Source organism: Piliocolobus tephrosceles, chromosome 1, assembly GCF_002776525.5.
Source record: "Piliocolobus tephrosceles isolate RC106 chromosome 1, ASM277652v3, whole genome shotgun sequence".
Lineage (NCBI taxonomy): Eukaryota > Metazoa > Chordata > Mammalia > Primates > Cercopithecidae > Piliocolobus > Piliocolobus tephrosceles.
In genome coordinates, this window is record NC_045434.1 from 196,263,810 (window position 1) to 196,285,833 (window position 22,024).

General features: G+C 44.7%; 1 protein-coding gene across 6 annotated transcripts in view; it reads right to left on the reverse strand.

Annotated features, from left to right (window-relative positions):
* DHDDS (dehydrodolichyl diphosphate synthase subunit) overlaps window positions 1-22,024 on the reverse strand; it is a 48,021-nt gene that overhangs the window by 7,227 nt on the left and 18,770 nt on the right. For all 6 annotated transcript variants that reach the window (XM_026455956.1, XM_026455955.1, XM_026455954.1 and 3 more), the window contains 2 exons: window positions 11,577-11,691; window positions 9,342-9,449 (listed from right to left, as the gene is read on the reverse strand). In XM_026455956.1, coding sequence (XP_026311741.1) covers window positions 9,342-9,449; window positions 11,577-11,691 — 223 coding nt within the window. The remainder of the gene's footprint in view (window positions 1-9,341; window positions 9,450-11,576; window positions 11,692-22,024) is intronic.

Here is a 22,024-nt window from a genome sequence, read left to right on the forward strand (position 1 = left end):
TACAGGCAGGGCAGTGGTAGTTCTGAGTCCATCTTGGTTTGTTCTGTATGGAAGCATCTGTACTTCTTGAAGTTTTTTTCATGCACTTGGAAGGGAACCAAGCAAATGTGGGTCTGACTTCTGATTCCCCCATCAACTGGCTTTGTGGCTTTGGGCAAATCCTGTCCTAACCTCATTTCTTCATCTGTAAAGTGGGGGTTGTGCCTACCTTGAAGAGTGGTTTTAAGGATTAGAGATAATATATGCAAAATCCTCTCTAGGATATTAGCAGGCTCTTAGACAGAAACAGCGTTTTTACAAGTTGTTATTGCCTATTCTCTGCTGCAAGAAAGGTCCTATTCTTGTTGGGGACATGTCCATTGGGTCACTTCCTTTGATCTCCCCAGGTTTTCCTCTGAGGGCACCATCCTCCCAACTCCCTAGGCTATTTTTCAGAGCTCCACACTTGCCTCCTGTATGAAGACCAGCCTGATCCTTCCAGCAAATTACCCTCCTATGAACATTCTGAGAAGCAGGTTCAACTCTCTTAAGCCACTTATTGCATTCTGTATAGTAGAATAAGTGTTAGTGTTCATAGTCTACTCTTTCTCTTAGAAAATAAGCCCTTGGAGGTTTGAGAGCCTCCAGGCCTCTTGGAACCAGCTCTGACACCAGGTGATGATCATAATCCCTGGCAGTAGTTATCATCCCAAGTACTAGAGGGCAGAGACTGGGCTTCTTCCTCTCTAGCACTTGGGGTGCCCTGTACATGTGAAACACTCAACTAACTGACCACGTGATCCCAGGAGAGCAGTGAGGATGCTCCTGATACAGGAGAGTGGAAAATCCCTTTGGAGCAGAACCAAGGCTTTCCTGTGCCTTACTGATCTTCTCTGTTCCTGCCAGTCTAACTGACCTGCAAAGCCTTTGCACCAGAGCTCCTCCTGCCAAACGTATTCCATGTGTGAGAAACTCTTATTTTCCTATGGTATCCTATACCCTGATGACCCTTCCCACATTCTACCTTGTATCACGGTAAACTTGTATACATGTTTTTGTCCTAATCAGCCTGTAAGCACCTTGACTGCTCTGTCTTCATAAAGAATATCTTACATGTGCACAACCACTTCATCTGTTGCCTCACTTGACCCTCACAATGGAGCTGTGAGGGAGGTACTTTCTGCTGGAGACAGACATGGAGCAGGGAACTGATTTGCTGTCTCTCAGCAATAAAGGTTTACTGCATGGATAAGGATGACAAATGAGAATTCTGGACTATCCCCCCCGGCTCCTGAATAATTCCAGGCATTCAAGGGTACTTCTTTTCTGCTATTATAATGAATTACATGTGGAGCTATGAAGACTTCGGGCTTGAACAGCTGCCGCTAGAGCTCTCCATCTTGCTGGAAGGGCTTCTTGCAGGCCTGGGTCAGGAGGCTCCCCGGGTGCTACATACAGGATTTTTTTGAGGATATGGAGATGCGCAGGACACAATCCCAGCAATCCAGGTGCTTACAGGCTGATTATACAGCCATGCACACAGAGTGCCATAATACAAAATAGGATGTGGTAAGGTTCATGCAAGTTCAGAGGAGAAAGCAAGTGTGGCTGATGAACATCAAGGAGCAGTGACCTTCATGGACAGAATTTGAGCTGGCCCTTTAACCAATGAGGAGGATTCAAACAGAGGTGAGGTGTATGGGGGGCAGGGAGAATATTCCGGCAGTGGGAGTAATGAGCAAAGATGCATGGAACTGAAGAGCCTGTTCAGGCCAGAGTAAGTCCACCTGGAGCAGTGGGGTTTGAGAATTTCCTGTCTAAGGCCTCCCTTACCTCTCTCTCTAAGGCTATTTCTTATTCTGCAAAACTGGGATAAGAGTACCCACCTCACTGGGTTGTTTGAGGAAAAATGAGATAATGAATTTCCAGCCTACTGCTTGGCTATTAACTGTTAGCTGTTCTATCACCACCACTTGTGCACTGGGTTAAGTAGTCTAAGTTCTGGCAGAACAGAAAGGATGGGGGGCACTCAGCAACAGAGGGAGGAAATACGGAGCTAGCTAAAGCCACTTCATGAGGCGCAAGCAAGGATGGGGGGCACTCAACAACAGAGGGAGGAAATACAGAGCTAGCTAAAGCCACTTCATGAGGCGCAAGCTTCTTCCAGATGGCGTCAGAGTGTGTGCCAGCAATGGGGGCTGTAGCCCAGGGGGCTGTAGCTAATTCCTGTCTGAGAGGAATTAGCAGTTCATTGTTCAGATAGCAGAGTTGGGAGGGTGCCTGCTCGTCATTTTACAGAAAATGACAGCAAGGCTGAGACGGCTGAAGTTCCCTTGGCTTCTCCACTAAGGTAACTTCTTGAGAGTACAGTGTGAAGTCTATCTTGTGCCTGTGTATAAGCTTTACTTTCTAGGGGTGGAAAAGCTGGTGACCTGTATCTGGATACCTGTCTATCCAGCTTCCACATGGTCTGGATCTACCCTTTCAATCTCAGAGATGTTTCCGGTTCTTCTCAAGTACTTACCCTTGGGAAATCCAAGCTAACAGAAGTCCTAGAGGTCAACTTTTCTCTCCTTGACCATTTGTCTACTCTCTTTGTATAATGACCAATCGGGGTAAGTGAGGGCATTAACTCTTTCCTTAGAGACTTTTTGTACAGACCTTATCCAGTCTTGGTGCAAGGGCTCCAAGAAGCTCACTTTGAGAAATATGATTCTAACCTATGAATCTAAATTCCTCCTGGGCATTATCCCTCTCTGCTCTTATTCTCTCCTTGGTAGAATCAGAGAACAAGACGTAATAGTCCCTCCAGTACTTAAATCTAAAAGTCCTCCACCACTCTGTGGGCACCTGGAGAGAGGCTGCAGGTCCTTGGCTTCAAAACATTAGCCAGTTAAAAGTCCTTCCCCAAGCTGCAACCAGCTAGCCCAGGTCAGCAGCATGAGGAATGCATTTCTGAGGGCTGCCCTCAGGCAGAGAAGGGCACCTCCTACCAGAAACATGATGTTCTGAAGCACCCTCAGAGTCTCCTTGCCTGGGGAGTTGTACTGGGGACAGGATGCGCAGGGTGCTTTTTCAGAGACAGGAGTCTGAGGAAAGGCCCAGAGACACACATGTGGGGAACAATATTGGCCACTATTCTTGGAAAATGAACTCTGTTCCAGGCACTGCACTCAGCACTTGATATATGTTAGCTTACTGAATCCCTATCATAAACCTCCAAGGTATGTATTACTGTAAACACTACTTCTCTCATTTTACAGGTGAGGAAAATGATGCACTGAGGGGTTAAGTAGCTGTACAGTTACATAGCTATGTAGGCAGTGCCAATATTCAAAGTCATGAACGTCTGAGACATTAACTCAAGCTTTTAGGCCAAGGTAGGAGGCTCGCTTGAGCCCAGGTGCTCAAGACCAGCCTGGGCAACATGGCGAGACCCCATTTCCACATACATGCATATATACATACATACATAACTCAAGCTTTTATCCTGAGAAGACAGTGACAACCTGAAGAGCACAAGAACTATAATGTTCAGTCCAGCCTGTTTAAATTGGGACAAATGTACTATAGGAAGCTTCATGGGAACATGTGTCTTTTCCCTCTCTAATATCATCCTTGGGGATAAGGTGAACAAACACTTTTTACTCATCTCCATCAATGACCTCTCAAGGACCTACCATCCATGCAACTTGTGATTGAGGATCAGCTGCTCTGCACTGCCACACACCCCCTCCCTGGCCTGATTCCCTATTTGTCCCTGCCTCCTTGCTGACAACTCCTACTGCATCATAGTCAAGATCTCCCTTTGCCAGCCTTTAAGACTGGTTAGGTGGCCGGGCGTGGTGGCTCACACCTGTAATCCCAGCACTTTGGGAGGCTGAGGTGGGCAGATCACCTGAAGTCAGGAGTTTGAGACCAGACTGGCCAACATGGCAAAACCCCGTCTCTACTAAAAATATAAAAATTAGCCGGGAGTGGTGGCATGTGCCTGTAATCCCAGCTAATTGGGAGGCTGAGGTGGGCAGATCACCTGAAGTCAGGAGTTTGAGACCAGACTGGCCAACATGGCAAAACCCCGTCTCTACTAAAAATATAAAAATTAGCCGGGAGTGGTGGCATGTGCCTGTAATCCCAGCTAATTGGGAGGCTGAGGCAGGAGAATTGCTTGAACCTGGGAGGTGGAGGTTGCAGTGAGCTGAGATCATGCTACTGCACTCCAGCCCCATTTCAAAAAAGAAAAAGAAAAAAAAGACTGGCTAGGTGACCACCTGGAGACTGTCATGGTCCATTCATATACCAAGGTCTGGCTCCCAGCAACTTGTAGCCAAGTCCCTGCTTCCCTTAGGATCCACCAGCTGCTTTCCTCCTACTAAGCTACTCCAGGTCCAGAGCCTAGCCCCTTGCCCTGGCTTCCAGCAGAGAATAGGAACACATTGGGCAGGGCCTAGAGACAGAGCAGCTCAGATTTTGACAATGGGAATTTGGGTGATAGGGCAAGAGCACAGACGTACAGGTAGGAAACTGGAGGGCATGGAACAAGTAACTGGGAAGAGTCCGGTTTGGTCACAATACAGAGTCTGTAAAAGGGAGACATGAGAAAAGCCTGGAAAGACCTTTCTGGTCTGAAAACAAACTGGTGAGGATGCCATTAGTCTGGATTCTCCCCTTAGTATGTCTGCCGAGGTGAGAAAATTTCTAGAAACAGAGCTAGCCTCTGGGGTAGAGAAAGCCTAGCCAGGACATCCAAGGGCTCCTGCTGGAGAAGGCTTCAAGATAATCAATATCTCTATTACAACTTTGGTTTCCTTGCTCTAAAAACAGGCAATAATCATAGTATCTGCCTTAAAGCAGTTCATAGAATTTACTGAAAGGATGCCTGACATGTGGTTAAGAGTTCAATAAAAGTTTGCAAATATAGGACAGGCGCAGTGGCTCACGCCTGTAATCCTAGTACTTTCGGAGGCCAAGGCGGGTGGATCACCTGAGGTCAGGATTTTGAGACCAGCCTGGCCAACATGGTGAAACCCTGTTTCTACTAAAAGTACAAAAATTAGCTGAGCGTGGCAGCATGTGCCTGTAGTCCCAGCTACATGGGAGGCAGAGGTTGCAGTGAGCCAAGATTGTGCCACTGTGTTCCAGCGACAGAGCGAGATTCCGTCTCAAAAAAAAAAGTTTGCAAATATGATCCATAGGTAAAAATGGAACACTTAATAGTTGACCTCAAACACCTCTCACCCCATCCCAGGAAACAGCAGAACTATACAACCAATTGCTATGGCCACAACCTATGTGTCTTCGTTCCTAATAACATTATTATTTGTACTTATTTGCTTTAGCCTACAAGAAACAAGAGTTTCAGGCTGGGTGAGGTGGTTCATGCCTGTAATCCCAGCACTTTGGGAGGTCGAGGCTGGCAGATCACCTGAGGTCGGGGGTTTGAGACCAGCCCGACCAACATGGAGAAACCCCATCTCTACTAAAAATATAAAATTAGCCAGGTATGGTGGCGCATGCCTGTAATCCCAGCCACTCGGGAGGCTGAGGCAGGAGAATCGCTTGAACCCGGGAGGCAGAGGTTGCAGTGAGCCGAGATCGCGCCATTGCATTCCAGCCTGGGCAACAAGAGCGAAACTCCGTTTCTAAAATAAAGAAAGAAACAAAAGTTTCATAATTACATTATCAACATTGCCACTAACAATAAACCTCTTAAGTAATGTTTAAGTTTGTGTTGCAGTTTGTATTATCCTGAGAAGAAATTCCACTAAAGATGAATAGCAGAGAACTGTGTTCAGGTAAGCTGAATTAATTCCTTTCTCTGGGGAGTTATGTTATCACCTTGATATAGTTAGTTTCACTTGTTTCTATTTCAACGTTTGTTTTTATCCCATCTTCACTCCTCCCCTTCCTTACTGCCACCACCCTACCTCGAGGCACATCCTCTCTCACCTGGACTACTGCAGGAGTTCTGTCTCTTGGCTTTAACTCCAGCCCCTTGAAAATTCTGAATGATTTTTACAAAATGCAACTCAGATCCTGTCATCCCCTGATGAAAGTCCTTCAGCTTTGTTACCATGACCTACAAGGCTCTGTATTAGCCAAGGTCTGACTCTAGTCTCATTTCATGCCCTTCTCCCTTGGCACACTGACCTCCTTTTTGGTCTTCCAAGACCCGAACTTTAACCTCAGTCTCTTTGCATTCTCTTCATTACTTTCTAGCACATCTCTCTGTATTCTTCACTGCCTTATTACAATCGGAACTTATATATTTGTTTACTTGTTTATTTCTGTCTCCTCAAGAATACAAGTTCCACAAAAGTAGAGATCTTGTCCGTCTGGCTAACTATTGACTCTCCTTGTGCCTAACACAGTGCCTGATTCATACTACTCAATAAATACTTACGGAATGAATGAAACTTGAGTTAACTCCTCTGACAACCATGTGCAAAGTATCTGAGAAATGTGAAATTACTATAAAAGACATCTGAGCAGCCCAAGTAGAGATAAAAACACAAAAACTCATGCACCAAGCTCCTCTGGGCTTCATGCAGAGCCAATTCACTCTCATTTTATATACAAAATTCCAACAAGCTTGACTAACTGGTTTCCTTGTCTATAGCCAATTTAAAACAGTAAATACTATGGAAGAGGAGAGATACTGTCAAAATTAACTGTTGATAGCAGTAGGAAATTAAAGAGGGAGGACACAGAAAAATATACATGAAATCTCAAACCCAGGTATTCTGGGACCATCTAACTTAGAGCAAACAGCCCTACCCCTCAAGAGTATTGTTGTACAGTGAAGTATTTAAAGATAATTATTATTATCATAATCATTAGAATATGACAGCCAGGCATGGTGGCTCATGTCTGTAATCCTAGCACTTGGGGAGGCCGAAGCAGAAGGATCACTTGAGCTTAAGTGTTCATGACCAGCCTGGGCAACATAGTGAGAACTTATCTCTACAAAAAATACAAAAATTAGCCAGGCATGGTGGTGTGTGCCCATAGTCCTAGCTACTCGGGAGGCTGCAGTAAACAAAAGTTGCACAACTGCACTCCAGCCTGGGCAACAGAGTGAGACCCTGTTTCTAAAAAAAAATAAAAAATAGAATGTGATTATCCTAATCATCATCATTATTAGCAAGTGCCTGGTATATAGATGTCAATGAATTATGTACAAGATACATTTTAGAAATTTTTCCATCAAAAAAGGAGAAAGTTTTAGTTTTTAGAGGGATCTTTGGTCATATGAAAAATCTGATATTCCCACTGGCAGTAGATAATTGTGCTTTTGCTGTTTTTCTTTTCACTAATTCTAAACTTCTTTCAATTTCCTCATATTCTGAGACTAAGTAATTAAATACATGATCAAGTCTTTGTGATTTGATTGACTTATACTAGGAGTTATGGACTTGGGATTCAGGGGCAGATTTCAGCAGTTGTGTGAACCCCTTTGTATTCTATGTGTGGCCAGGCATGGCAGCTCATGCCTGTAATCCCATCACTTTGGGAAGCCAAGGTGGGCAGACCACCTGAGGTAAGGAGTTTGAGACCAGCCTGACTAACATGGAGAAACCCCATCTCTACTAAAAATACATCTCTACTAAAAATACAGGAGTGGTGGCACATGCCTGTAATCCCAGCTACTCGGGAAGCTGAGGCAGGAGAATCACTTGAACCTGGGAGGTGGAGGTTGCGTTGAGCCAAGACTGCACCACTGCACTCTAGCCTTGGCCACAAGCGTGAAACTCCATCTCAAAAAAAAAAAAAAAAAAAAAGAAAAAGTATTCTATGTGTTTCCATGATAAGTTTACAATTCTATACAAATTTCCACATTTGAGTGATCTGCAGTTTTTCTAAGGAGATGGTCTGTGGCTTTCATTAGACTCTCCAAAGGGACCCCCAATCCCAAGGAGATTAAGAATCCCTGACTCACATCATTATTTCCTCCCGGCATTATCTCTCCAGACTCAAGAAGCAGCACCAGCTTTGATTTTAAAATTCAGGTTCCTTAGGATGGACGCGGTGGCTCACGCCTGTAATCCCAGCACTTTGGGAGGCTGAGGTGGGCAGATCACCTTGAAGTTAGGAGTTTGAGACCAGCCTGGCCAACATGGTGAAACACTGTCTCTACTGAAAATACAAAAATTAGCTAGGCATGGTGGCGGGCGCCTATAATACCAGCTAGTTGGGAGGCTGAGACAGGAGAATCGTTCGAACCTGGGAGGGGGAGGTTGCAGTGAGCCCAGATCACGCCACTATACTCCGGCCTGGGCAACAAGAGCAAAACTCCATCTCAAAATAAATAAATAAGATAAAATAAAATTCAGATTCCTTGGGACAGTTACTTAAGTCTCTCTGTCCCTCTGGTTCCATATATGAAAAATGAGGACACCAAACCTGCTGGGTTGTTAGGTTAAATAAGAAAACTTACACCTAAGTGCCCTTGTAGATCCTCAATATGTTAGCTACCACTACTATTATTATAAAGAGACCTAAGCATATACAGGTGACTCTACCTGCTAATAAAACCTGTTTCAAGATTTGGTGATGAAAACTGAAAGTCAAACTTCAAGTCTTGACACAACATAGTTTTACACAATGGAAAGACAATGCCATTTAGTTCTTAATTCCTACTGCTACAATCTTTTATTAGGGTAATACTTTAAAGGAATAATGGCCAATTTCTCTGAGAAGCCTTTTCCTCCTAAGTCTTTAAAAGATAAAAGACCTGTAGCTTAAATCCTATTCCAACCTCTTACTGATTATGTGTCCTTAACTAAATCATTTCTATTTGCTTACTTACATAAGGGAGGGGCTAATAAGACTTCTCTCGGCCGGGCGCGGTGGCTCAAGCCTGTAATCCCAGCACTTTGGGAGGCCGAGACGGGCGGATCACGAGGTCAGGAGATCGAGACCATCCTGGCTAACACGGTGAAACCCCGTCTCTACTAAAAATACAAAAAACTAGCCGGGCGACGTGGCGGGCGCCTGTAGTCCCAGCTACTCCGGAGGCTGAGGCAGGAGAATGGCGTAAACCCGGGAGGCGGAGCTTGCAGTGAGCTGAGATCCGGCCACAGCACTCCAGCCCCGGCGACAGAGCAAGACTCTGTCTCAACAAAAAAAAAAAAAAAAAAAAAGACTTCTCTCATTGGGTTCTTGGGAACATTAAATGAGACGCAGCATGTAAAATGTTCGCAGTGCCTGACAAGTAGTAGATACCAAGTAGGTGGTAGCTACTACCATCATTATCATCTTATTAGGAAGTGCCTGGTATATAGTAAGGTGGTTGTCAATCAGTGCTAACTAATCTTTTCTTCCATCCCATCCCATCTGGCCAGCCCTGAACTCTTTCTTACCTGAAGCACGCTATGGTTCATCTGGAACTGCAGGATGGCCTCGAAGAGGTTCCAAAATGTATACTCTGGCCACAGAACAGGCTGGAACACCAGGCAGGAGTGAGAGGTCTGGGAAAGGAAGGGAGGAGAGTATGATTTAGTAACATGTTGCTGGGCCGCACCCCTGGTCAGTCCTCCAAGGAAAAAGCAGGCTAAGCAGGACCCAGAAGCCCTGAGATGAGAATGGTACAGGCATCTTGAGCTGTAGCTGCAGCTGCTGCTGGCCCTGATTCACTCACTAGTAGGAGGAGGAGTCACTTGAGGCAGCCAGATCACCTGCCTGTGGCAAAGCAGAACTAAAACGAGACTAGATCAACATTTCCACCAGGATTTTTCTAAGAGCCAATTTTAGGACTATGAAATAACATCTGGATTATGTTATTGGCTCTTGGCCCTTAGAGGGCATCTGGAAGACATACTGTCTGATAAAGGTCAGCAAGGAACAAATGGTAGCTGCCACCGTTATTTTTAAGTAGCAGCAGCAGGGCACAGTGGTTGAGAGCATAGGCTCTGGAGCCAGACTGCCTGGCTTTGAATTTTGGCTCCAACCATTTACCATTTGTTCGAGCAGGGGTAATTTCACCTGGGCCTGAGATTCCTCAAATGTAAAACTGGGTAATAGAAATACCTAATTTTTGGGTACTGTTTAGATTAAATGAGATAACATATGTATAGCAAAGAGCCAGGTGTACTTTAATAATAATCACTGATGAAGAATCCCTCTTGGAACACTCTTGACAGCCACTGCCTGATATCTCTAGTGGTGAGGAATTCAGTACATCATGGGGGATTACTAGTTGTCAGATAGCCTGTTTGGCTTTTTATGCTAAACCAATGTCACCTTCCCTACAACTTCTACCAAGGTCCCAGGTATTTTTTCTGGAACAGGTTTGTTTCTTCTTCAAAGTGACATTCTTTCAAATATTTCAAGGCTAGATTAGAGCTGCCTGTTATCAGTTCCCAAGGTTGTAATGATTTGTTCAGAGTTTGTCTTTGCTAGCAAACTATAAGTTTCAAGACAGTAAGGATCATTTCTGACTCGGTCACTGCTATATTTCCAGAATATAGAAGGAACTCAACATTTTTTTACAAGGGAATACATTGTCACTTACTTCCCTTTTCCAGACCACTATCCTTTCCTCATTTTTTATAAGACATGAAATTACTTGCTTTCCAGTTTGGCCTCTTCCAGTAAGTCCTCAAGTTTTTCAGTGTAACTAATCTGTACACTAAGTAACTGACTCTGTAGTCTCTTAAAATTCAGCCTATCTGTAAACTTCCCAAACGTGATCTGAGCAGCACAGTGGGCCACAGAACCAATAGGTGCACATTGCACTTTTTTTTCCCGACAGAGTCTCACTGTTGCCCAGGCTGGAGTGCAGTGGCACGATCTCGCCTCACTGCAACCTCCGCCTCCTGGATTCAAGTGATTCTCCCACCTCAGTCACCTAAGTAGCTGGGACTACAGGCGCCTGCCAGGCTAATTTTTGTATTTTTAGTAGAGACAGGGGTGTTCACCATGTTGGCTGGACTGGTGTCAAACTCCTGACCTCAAGTGATCCGCCTGCCTCAGCCTCCCAAAGTGCTGGGATTACAGGCGTGAGCCACCATGCCCCGCGTTAGCTCATTTTTAAGATTGTGGTCCATCAAAATTTCTGGAGCTTTATCATGTGAGCTGCTTCCAAATGGAGTCTCTCCCTCCAACCTCTCCTAGAACAAGGACTTCCCCTAGTTATGTGCTATCCAGGGACCAAGTTAACAGGGGATGGAAACTTGAGTGTTTGCATGTTGTTTATATCCCTCATGGACCACGTTTGCATAGCTATGGCCCTTTATCCTGAAGAGGAGGGACTAGTAACTGCAAGGCAAGCTTCTAACCCAGAGGGGCTAGGGTCCCTGGCAGGTTACCAAGGCAAGAGCTTATGCTGAGGGATGCAAGACAGAAGTCCCATTCCTTGAATAGGGGCACAATGAAGTTTTCACTACAGTTGGATTCACAAAGCCAGCGACAGATGAGGAATGGACATCAAATATTATCAGACACAGCCTAGAGATGCTTCTCCAGATTTTAGCTTTCCCCTGAAGTACTCTGGCCCCAGCCTGTCTGGGAGTGGGGATGGACCACTCTAATCCATTCTGTGGATACAGTTGGTTTTCCCCATGACACACACATAATAGTACTTGGAAATGACCAACCTGCCATAGCAAGAAGTCACTCAGCCGCACTTCTCCAGAAGTCCGTATCAAGATGTCAGGGTGAGGAGAGTGGTTGGTATAGAGGCACTTATCAAGCAGAGACTCAGAGATATCACTAAGGGGAGCAAGAGGAGACAAAGAGAGGCACACATCCTGTAGTATTCTCTTTCTGTAGTATTCTCATGGTGAACTTCCATACACAGGCTTCCCAGTTTATACAATACCACCAAATACACTAGCCAATACTATGTGATACACTGAAGGCCCTCAACAAATGTTTGCTAAATTAATGAATGAATTTAAATCTTCACAACTACATAAGGTATTTCATTTTTTAAAGAGAATACAATGTAAAATTCTTTCTTTTCTCTCTTTTTTTATTTTCTGCCTTTTTCCACCTGTTCTGATACATAAGGTATTTCTTTTTTTTTTTGAGCCAGAGTCTCACACTGTTCCCCAGACTGAAGTACAGTGGCACGATCTTGGCTCACTGCAAGCTCCTCCTCCTGGGTTCACGCCATTATCCTGCCTCAGCCTCCCGAGTAGCTGGGACTATAGGCACCCAGTTAATTTTTTTTTTTTTTTTTTTTTGTATTTTTAGTAGAGACAAGGTTTCACCGTATTAGCCAGGATGGTCTCGATCTCCTGACCTAGTGATCCGCCTGCCTTGGCCTCCAAAACTGCTGGGATTACAGGCATGAGCCACCATGCTCAGCAGATACATAAGGTATTTCTATCCTCATTTTATAGATAAGGAAACTGAGGCTCAAAGATGAATAATTTGCTGAAAGTCATTTAGCCTCAGGCCCAAAACCAGATGCACCCACAAGAATATCTGTTGTCTTTTGCTTAAAACATCTTGTTTTCTAAAATACATATATCCTATGACCCAGTATGTGATGAAATACTATGCAACTGCATTCTAAAAATAAAGATAATCGAAATGCACTGATTTGGAAAGATGTCCAAAATCTAATGTTAAATATAAAAGGCAAGTTTCAGAAAATATATAGTATAAAACACACATACACACACATTCAAACATTCACACATGCATATAAGTACACATAAACAAAGAACAAAGTCTAAAAAGACACATCATACTATTAACAGTGGATTGGATAAGGAAGAAAAGACTCTCTTTTTACTTTATGCACTTCTGTTATTGTTTGAATTTGTGTAAATACCTTTTTTGGCCAGGCGTGGTGACTCATGCCTGTAATCCCGGTACTTTGGGAGGCTGAGGCAGGCAGATCACCTGCAATCAGGAGTTGAAGACCAGCCTGGCCAACAAGGTGAAACCCCATCTCTACCAAAAGTACAAAAATTAGCCAGGTGTGGTGGCATATGCCTGTAGTCCCAGATACTCGGGAGGTTGAAGCAGGAGAATCACTGGAACCCGGGAGGTGGAGGTTGCAGTAAGCCCAGATTACGCCACTGAACTCCAGTCTGAGTGACAGAGCAAGGCTCTGTCTCAAAACACAAAAACACAAAACATTTTTTTTTCCAGACAGGGTCTCCCTCTGTTGCCCAGACTGGACTGCAGTGGTGTGATCTCAGCTCACTGCTACCTCCATCTTCCATGCTCAAGCAATCCTCCCACCTCAGCTTCCCAGGTAGCTGGGACCACAGGTGTGCAACACCATGCTCAGCTAATTTATTTTTAAAACCTTAGTTAAGTCATATGGACCCCGAAACATTGCAAAAATTCCACATTACTCAGGATTTTAAATAAATAGCAATATGATCAGTCCTCCTGTGTTTGATAAGAGCTACTTTCCCAAGCACACAGATGGTCAGAAAGGAGACAGAATTGAAGAAAACTGGTGAATGGAAGCATTTATCTGAGGTAAAACTATCCTGTCTACAGAAAGAGGGCATGGCTGGTGTCTGCTGGCTCCACGAATGCTGTTTACCTGTCCTACCAACTACCCAGAAGCAGAATTCAGAATGTCCAGGTAGTTAAGAGTTGCATCTTGGAAAGGGTCCAGAAGACAAAATTTCTTGGTGGGAACATGCTTCTGGATGCATGGTCAGGAAAGCAGAAAGATCTGGGCTGAGTGTTCAAAACCAGACTCTACGCTTACTAGTTGTGTGTCTTTAGGCAAGTTATTCATCTCTTTTTTTTTTTGGAGATAGAGTCTTGCTCTGTCACCCAGGCTGGAGTGCAGTGGCACAATCTCGGCTCACTGCAACCTCCACCTCTCGGGTTCAAGCGATTCTCTTGCCGCAGCCTCCCAAGTAGCTGGGACTACAAGCAGCCACCACCATGTCCAGCTAATTTTTGTACTTTTAGTAAAGATAGGGTTTCACCATGTTGGCCAGGCTGGTCTTGAACTCCTGACCTCAAGTGATCTGCCTTCCTCGGCCTCCCAAAGTGCTGGGATTACAGGTGTGAGCCACTGCACCCGGCCAAGTTACTCGTCTCTCTCAGTCCTCTTAAGGCAAACCATAGAGAGAGCTTTATTTTCCTTATCATCACAGAGGAAACAGTATTCACTTATAATTGAACAGTAAGAAGGGCTCTGGTTCAGATTTCTCTGGTAATCTGAGAGTCTAGTCTTGTCTTGGCAGCGTGGTCTTAATTCTCCAAGTTGTGAGACCGTGTACAATCCATATAATTTCTCATTCTCTTATCTTTAAAATGGGCCCATTTGCTCTTTCCCTAAGCGGCCTGAGGTAATCTGTGAAAATGGTTCATTTAACCCGGAGAAACCCACGATATCATGCAAATCAAGAGGTTCCAATCTTCGTGTTCACTTTTAAGAACACTTGTGAAACTGCAGGCCATCAAGGGTATGCATATACGAAAAGCCACGAAGTATCTCAAAGATGTCACTTTACAAAAACAGTGTGTACCATTCCGAGGTTACAATGGTGGAGTTGGCAGGTGTGCCCAGGCCAAGCAGTGGGGCTGGACACAAGGTCGGTGGCCCAAAAACAGTGCTGAATTTTTGCTGCACATGCTTAAAAATGCAGAGAGTAATGCTGAACTTAAGGGTTTAGATGTAGATTCTCTGGTCACTGAGCATATCCAAGTGAACAAAGCACCTAAGATGTGCCACTGGACCTACAGAGCTCATGGTTGGATTTTTTTTTTTTTTTTTTTTTTTTTGTTGAGGCGGAGTCTCGCTCTGTCGCCCGGACTGGAGTGCAGTGGCCGGATCTCAGCTCACTGCAAGCTCTGCCTCCCGGGTTTATGCCATTCTCCTGCCTCAGCCTCCGGAGTAGCTGGGACTACAGGCGCCCGCCACCTCACCTGGCTAGTTTTTGTATTTTTAGTAGAGACGGGGTTTCACCGTGTTAGCCAGCATGGTCTCGATCTCCTGACCTCGTGATCCGCCCACCTCAGCCTCCCAAAGTGCTGGGATTACAGGCTTGAGCCACCGCGCCCGGCTCATGGTTGGATTAACCCATACATGAGCTCTCCTTGCCACATTGAGATGATCCTTACTGAAAAGGAACAGATTGTTCCTAAACCAGAAGAGGTTGCCCAGAAGAAAAAGATATCCCAGAAGAAACTGAAGAAACAAAACTTATGGCAGGGGAGTAAATTCAGCATTAAAATAAATGTAATTAAAAGGAAAAAAAAAAAGGGCCCATTTGTCCTATCCACCTTATAGGTTATCATGAGGGTCAAATCAAATGAAATAATAGATTTGAGCGCACTTTGGGAACTAAAAAGTGCTATACAAATAATAATAATAATAATAATAATAATAATAATAATAATAATAATAAATTATTTTCAGTCCCACCAACTTGCAGTGTGACTTCAGAGACTCAGTATCTCTGAGTTTACAATTTATCTGCAAAGAGTTTCTTCTACCTACTTTAGGCAGTGGGCAGAATTCTCATGGAAAAAGCTGAGATTGTGCCAGTGCATTCCAGCCTGGGTGATATAGTAGACTCTGTCTCAAAAAAAAAAAAGGGTGGGGGCAGCTCTAAGGTGGATGGAAAGATGAAACTGACAAAATCAAAATGGAACATCTGTAGACTATGGCCAACAAAAATCCATCACTAAATGGAATGGTGAGTTAAAGTTGTCTATGTGAAGACTTTTCAGAAATGATTTACATTAAATAATGGTAAAATATTCATTTTTATCTCTGAGAATAGGTTTTCTTGTTTTGTTTTTTGAGACAGGATCTGGCTGTTAGCCAGGCTGGAATGCAGTGATATGATCTTGGCTTACTGCAACCTCAGCCTCCTGGGCTCAAGCCATCCTTCCACCTCAGCCTCCCAAGTAGCTGTGACTACAGGTGCATACCACCACACCCAGCTAATTTCTGTACTTTTAGAGATGGGGGTTTCACCATTTTGCCCAGGCTGGTCTCGAACTCATGAGCTCAAGCGATCCAACCCGCCTCAGCCACCCAAAGTGCTGGATCACAGGTGTGAGCCACTGCACCTGATCAAAACAGTTTACATTTAAAAAATCTTGGCAAGAATAAGGTGAAATGAGCACTTTCAAACTCAGATCCTGAGGAAACAATAAAAAATGCAGCAAGTTCAGTCAAATATTTAATTGTGGCATTATTTGTAATAATGAAATATTAGAAACTGCCTATATACCCAACAAATAGAAGACTGGTTAAATAAATTAATGCAAGATATATTTTACAGCCATTATAAATAATGATATGAAGAATTATTAAAAACATGGGTCAGGCCGGGCGCGGTGGCTCATGCCTGTAATCCCAGCACTTTGGGAGGCCGAGGTGGGCGGATCACGAGGTCAGGAGATGGAGACCATCCTGGCTAACACGGTGAAACCCTGTCTCTACTAAAAATACAAAAAATTAACCAGGCGTGGCGGTGCTTGCCTGTAGTCCCAGCTACTTGGAGGCTGAGGCAGGAGAATGGCGTGAACCCAGGAGGTGGAGCTTGCAGTGAGCCGAGATGGTGCCACTGCACTCCAGCCTGGATGACAAAGCAAGACTCCGTCTCAAAAAAAAAAAAAAAAACAAAAACATGGGTCATGGAAAAGTACTCATAACACTGAATGAAAAAAGCATGAGTCAAAGTATAAACTATTCATTATGTGACTTCATGTGTTGTAAATACTTATGTCAAAAGTGAGCGTGTGTGTGTGTGTGTGTGTGTGTCTGTGTTTGAGACAGGGTTTCACTCTGTTGTTCAGGCTAGAGAGTAATGGCGCAACCACAGCTCATTGCAACCTCGACCTGCTGGGCTCAAGTAATCCTCCTCACTCGGCCTCCCAAGTAGCTACAGGCGTGTGCCGGCACAGTCAGCTAACTGTTTTATTTTTGTAGAGACAGGGTCTTGCCGTGTTGTCAGGGCTGGTCTCAAACTCCAGGGCTCAAGCGATCTTCCTGCCTCAGCCTTCCAAAATCCTGGGATAATAGGCATAAGCCACCATGCCCATCTAATTTTTTCTTTTTTACTGCCTTATTGTTCATTTCAACTTTTCTGTGAGGAAGTCAATATACCACAGTGAATGAGAATACAGGCTCTGAAGCCAGGTTGAAATCTTGGCCCCAAGGTTTGCCAACTATGTAAACTTGCACAAGTTACTTTTCCTCTCCATGTCTCAGTATTCTCATCTTTAAAATGGGCATAGAAACAGTATATACCTTATAGGGTCTAAGGATAAATGTATGTGGAATACTTAATGCTTGGAACACAGTAAATGCTCAGTAAGTGTTAGCAATTACTATTAACACTATTGTTTTGTTTTGTTTTGTTTTGTTTTTTGAGACAGAGTCTGGCTCTGTCTCCCAGGCTGGAGTGCAGTGGCCAGATCTCAGCTCACTGCAAGCTCTGCCTCCCGGGTTTACACCATTCTCCTGCCTCAGCCTCCGGAGTAGCTGGGACTACAGGCGCCCGCCACCTCGCCCGGCTAGTTTTTTTTTGTATTTTTAGTGGAGACAGGGTTTCACCGTGTTAGCCAGGATGGTCTCGATCTCCTGACCTCATGATCCGCCCGTCTCGGCCTCCCAAAGTGCTGGGATTACAGGCTTGAGCCACCGTGCCCGGCCTAACACTATTGTTTTATAAGAAAGACAGAGGCCTACAGGGAGTCAAGTAGCCCATTCAATGTAACACGGTGGAATAGAATTTATTAACTATCCTTCGGTCTCAATCTAGTTCCTTCTTCTATAATTTCCAGACTCACAAAACAATCTATTAATTTAACTGCTAAAAATATACATATATACCTGGGTCAGGTGCAGTGGTTCAAACCTGTAATCCCAGCACTTTGGGAAGCCAAAGCAGGAGGATCACTTGAGCCCAGGAGTTTGAGACTAGCCTGGACAACATGGCAAGACCCTGTCTCTACAAAGAAGTCAAAAAATTAGCCAGATGTGGTAGGAGGCACCTGTGGTCCCAAATACTCAGGAAGCTGAGGTGGAGGATCTCTTGAGCCCAGGAGGTCTAGGCTGCAGTGAGCCATGTTCATACCACTGCACTTCAGCCTCAGCAACAGAGTGAAACCCTGTCTCAAAAACAAAACAAAACAGGCCAGGTGCTATGGCTCACACCTGTAATCCCAGGACTTTTGGAGGCCAAGGTGGGCAGATCACTTGAGGTCAGGAGTTCGAGATCAGCCTGGTCAACATGGTGAAACCCCATCTCTACTAAATACAAAAAAAATAGCTGGGTGTGATCCCAGCACTTTGGGAGGCTGAGGAGGGCAGATCGCGAGATCAGGAGATTGAGACCAGCCTGGCTAACATGGTGAAACCCCGTTTCTACTAAAAACACAAAAAAATTAGCCAGGCGTGGTGGCAGACCCCTGTAGTCCCAGCTACTTAGGAGGCTGAGGTAGGAAAATGGCGTGAACCCGAGAGGCAGAGGTTGCAGTGAGCCGAGATCGCGCCACTGCACTGCAGCCTGAGTAACAGAGCGAAACTCCATCTCAAAAAAAAAAATCCAGGTGTGGTGGTGTGTGCCTGTAATCCTAGCTACTCAGGAGGCTGAGGCACGAGAATCACTTGAACTACGTAAGGTGGAGGTTGCAGTGAGCTGAGACCACGCCACTGCATTTCACCCTGGGCAACAGAGCAAGACTCTATCTCAAAGAAACAAAAAAACAAAAATATATACATACACACACACACACACACACACACCCTGGAAGAAATAAGAATGAGGAGTTGGATGGTGATAGTGAGAAATCAGGAAAATTCCAGCTATTCGAAGCATAGAACCTAATTGTAATTAATGCACTGACTTTGTTATAAATGTAGGTTTGTCTAAATTTGAATAATATAAAGTATATCGCCTCAGGCCCTGATTAGCCCAGTCTGAGCACACCAAGTTTCAGGAGTTGGTGGGTTGAGATATTGGCCTCCTGACCCTGGTGATACTGCCCAGCCCACACCCTGTCTGCATAACTAACCCCATAGAGGCAAGTTACTAAGCCATGCAGGACAGAGAAGGATATGGAAAAACTTGCTGGACAAGAAGCAGGAGATAAGGTCAGTGGTTACTGCAATGTGGTATGAGGGTAGAGCATGCTGGACTAGGAGTCAAGATCAGAGTCCTAGGCATAATGCATATTAGATCTGCTTGTCAAATGGCTTTCTTTCACTCAAGTCAACACTTGTCCCTTAATATTTATTTCATACACACAAGAACATTTGAAACATATTCATTATAAAGCACAAAAATATGAAACTACCTCCAAACTAAGAATTTTAAAATTATCAAAAACATGCTTCTATTTCTATACCCCTTTTCTGTCTCATCCTCCTGCCTGCTCCCCGTCAACTCCACCAGTCTCTTGTTTTACCAACAGCTAATTTTCACTCTACATCTTAATTGGCCTCTTTACAGCATTTGACACCACTGTTTCCACAGGTGCCCTACCCCTTCCCAACCTACACCAACACACTCCCTCTTTTCTTGGCTTATTTAATGCTGGCTGCCCTGGTTTTCTTCCTGCTTTTCTGTGTGTGTGTTTTGTTTTGTTTTTTTGCTTATAAAGTTTATTCTCCTCCACCCAGCCAGTAAAGGGCAGAGTTCCTCAAAAACACCATCCTAGGCTCTCTCTTCTTCTCATTCACTCCTTTGCAGGCAGGGCAGAGTGACTCACACCTGTAATCTCAGCATTTTGGGAGGCCAGGGCAGGAAGACCACTTGAGGCCAGGAGTTCAAGACCATCCTGGGCAACAAAGTCAGACCCTGTTTTTACAAAAAATAAATACAAAAAGTTAGCTGGGCACGGTGGTGCAAGCCTGTAGTAGTAGGTACTTGAGAGGCTCCTTTGAGACCAGGAGTTCCAGGCTGCAGTGAGCTTTGATTGCCCCACTGCACTCCAGCCTAGGAGACAGCGTGAGACCATCTCTAAATAGATAAATAGGCAGATAGACAGACTCTCCTTAGCTTTGTCATCCCCTCTTTGCTCAGGTTGCCTTACACACAGATGGCTTCCATACTGGTGACAGAGATAAACCCTGTCTGAACTGTTGACCTGACTATACCAACCCCTCTCTGAATTGTTGAACTGACATCTCTGTTCAACATGTACGGGATATCCAAAACCAAACTCCTGGATTTTCTTTCAGGGTTACCTAGCACGGTGAAGGGCACCACTATTCATTGTAATATAAGTCTAAAACTCTGGAGACACCCTTAACACTTCTTTCCCCAGAGTCAGTCAATTAAATCCTATTGATTTTAGCTACTTCATAACTTTTTTTTTTTTTTTTGAGACAGAGTCTCACTTTGTCATCCAGGCTGGAATGCAGGGGTGTGATCTTGGCTCTCTGCAACCTCTGCCTCCTAGGTTCAAGCAATTCTTCTGCCTCAGCCTCCCGAGTAGCTGAGACTACAGGTGCATGCCACCACACTGTTTTTTGTATTTTTAGTAGAGACAGGGGTTCACCATGTTGGCCAGGTTGGTCTTGAACTCCTGACCTCAGGTGATCCACCTACCTCGGCCTCCCAAAGTGCTGGGATTACCACCACACCCGGCTGCTACTTCGTAACTCTTCACATAGTCTATTACGTCAGCACCACTACCAGCACCACTTTACCACCACCACCATAATCCAAGCGCCTTCCAGGTATTCTCTACTTAAATTGTTCCAGTAACTTTTCAGCAATCAAGGAACTCCTCACTCTCCTGCCTCTTACCCTAGTTACTGCTTATTCTTCCTCCTTAGATCACTTATCATTTTCTCAGGGAGCCTTCCCTACTGGGTCCATTGTTTTTATTATAAATTCTTGTTTAGCTTGCAAGTCGGGTAAAAAAGCTAAAAAAAAAAAAAAAAAAGGGTCAGGCGAGATGGCTCACGCCTGTAATCCCAGCATTATGGGAGACCAAGGTTGGTGGATCATTTGAGGTCAGGAGTTTGAGACCAGCCTGGCCAAGATGGTGAAACCTCATCTCAACTAAAAAATACAAAAATTAGCCGGGCATGGGGGTGGCTGCCTGTAATCCCAGCTATTTGGGAGGCTGAAGTAGGAGAATCACTTGAACCTGGGAGATGGAGGTTACAGTGAGCCAAGATCACGCCACTGTACTCTAGTCTGGGCGACAGAGAGAGGCACTGTCTCAAAACAAAAAAACAAAAACAAAACAAAACAAAAAAAATTCAGAAAGAAAAATTCTTGTTGTACCATGCACCACTGCCTTTATACCAGTTGTCACCATTATAATTTTATGCTAACTTGTATAATCTTCATTAATGTTTTTTTTCTTTTACCAGAGCTCCATGAGGCAGGAAATATGTATTTTTATCCCCTATGTACACCAATGTGCCTACCTATAGTGCACACTTAAAAAATATTTGAATTGTGGCCGGGCGCGGTGGCTCAAGCCTGTAATCCCAGCACTTTGGGAGGCCGAGACGGGCGGATCACGAGGTCAGGAGATCGAGACCATCCTGGCTAACACACGGTGAAACCCCGTCTCTACTAAAAAAATACAAAAAACTAGCCGGGCGAGGTGGCGGGCGCCTGTAGTCCCAGCTACTCCGGGAGGCTGAGGCAGGAGAATGGCGTGAACCTGGGAGGCAGAGCTTGCAGTGAGCCAAGATCACACCACTGCACCCCAGCCTGGGCGACAGAGCAAGACTCTGTCTCAAAGGAAAAAAAAAAAAAAAAAAAAAAATTTAGCCAACTGGCCAGGTATGGTGGTTCGTGCCTATAGTCCCAGTACTTTGGGAGGCTGAGGTGGGTGGATTACCTGAGGTTGGGAGTTAGAGACCAGCCTGGTCAACATAGTGAAACCCCGTCTCTACTAAAATACAAAAATTAGCTGGACATGGTGACATGCCACTGTAATCCCAGCTACTCGGAAGGCTGAAGCAGAAGAATCGCTTGAGCCCAGGATGCGAAGGTTGCAGTGAGCCAAGATTGCACCACTGCACTCCAGCCTGGGCAAGAGACTCTGTCTCCAAAAAAAGAATTAGCTGAGCATGGTGGCACACAGCTGTAGTCCCAGCTACTTGGAAGGTTGAAGTGGGAGGGTTGCT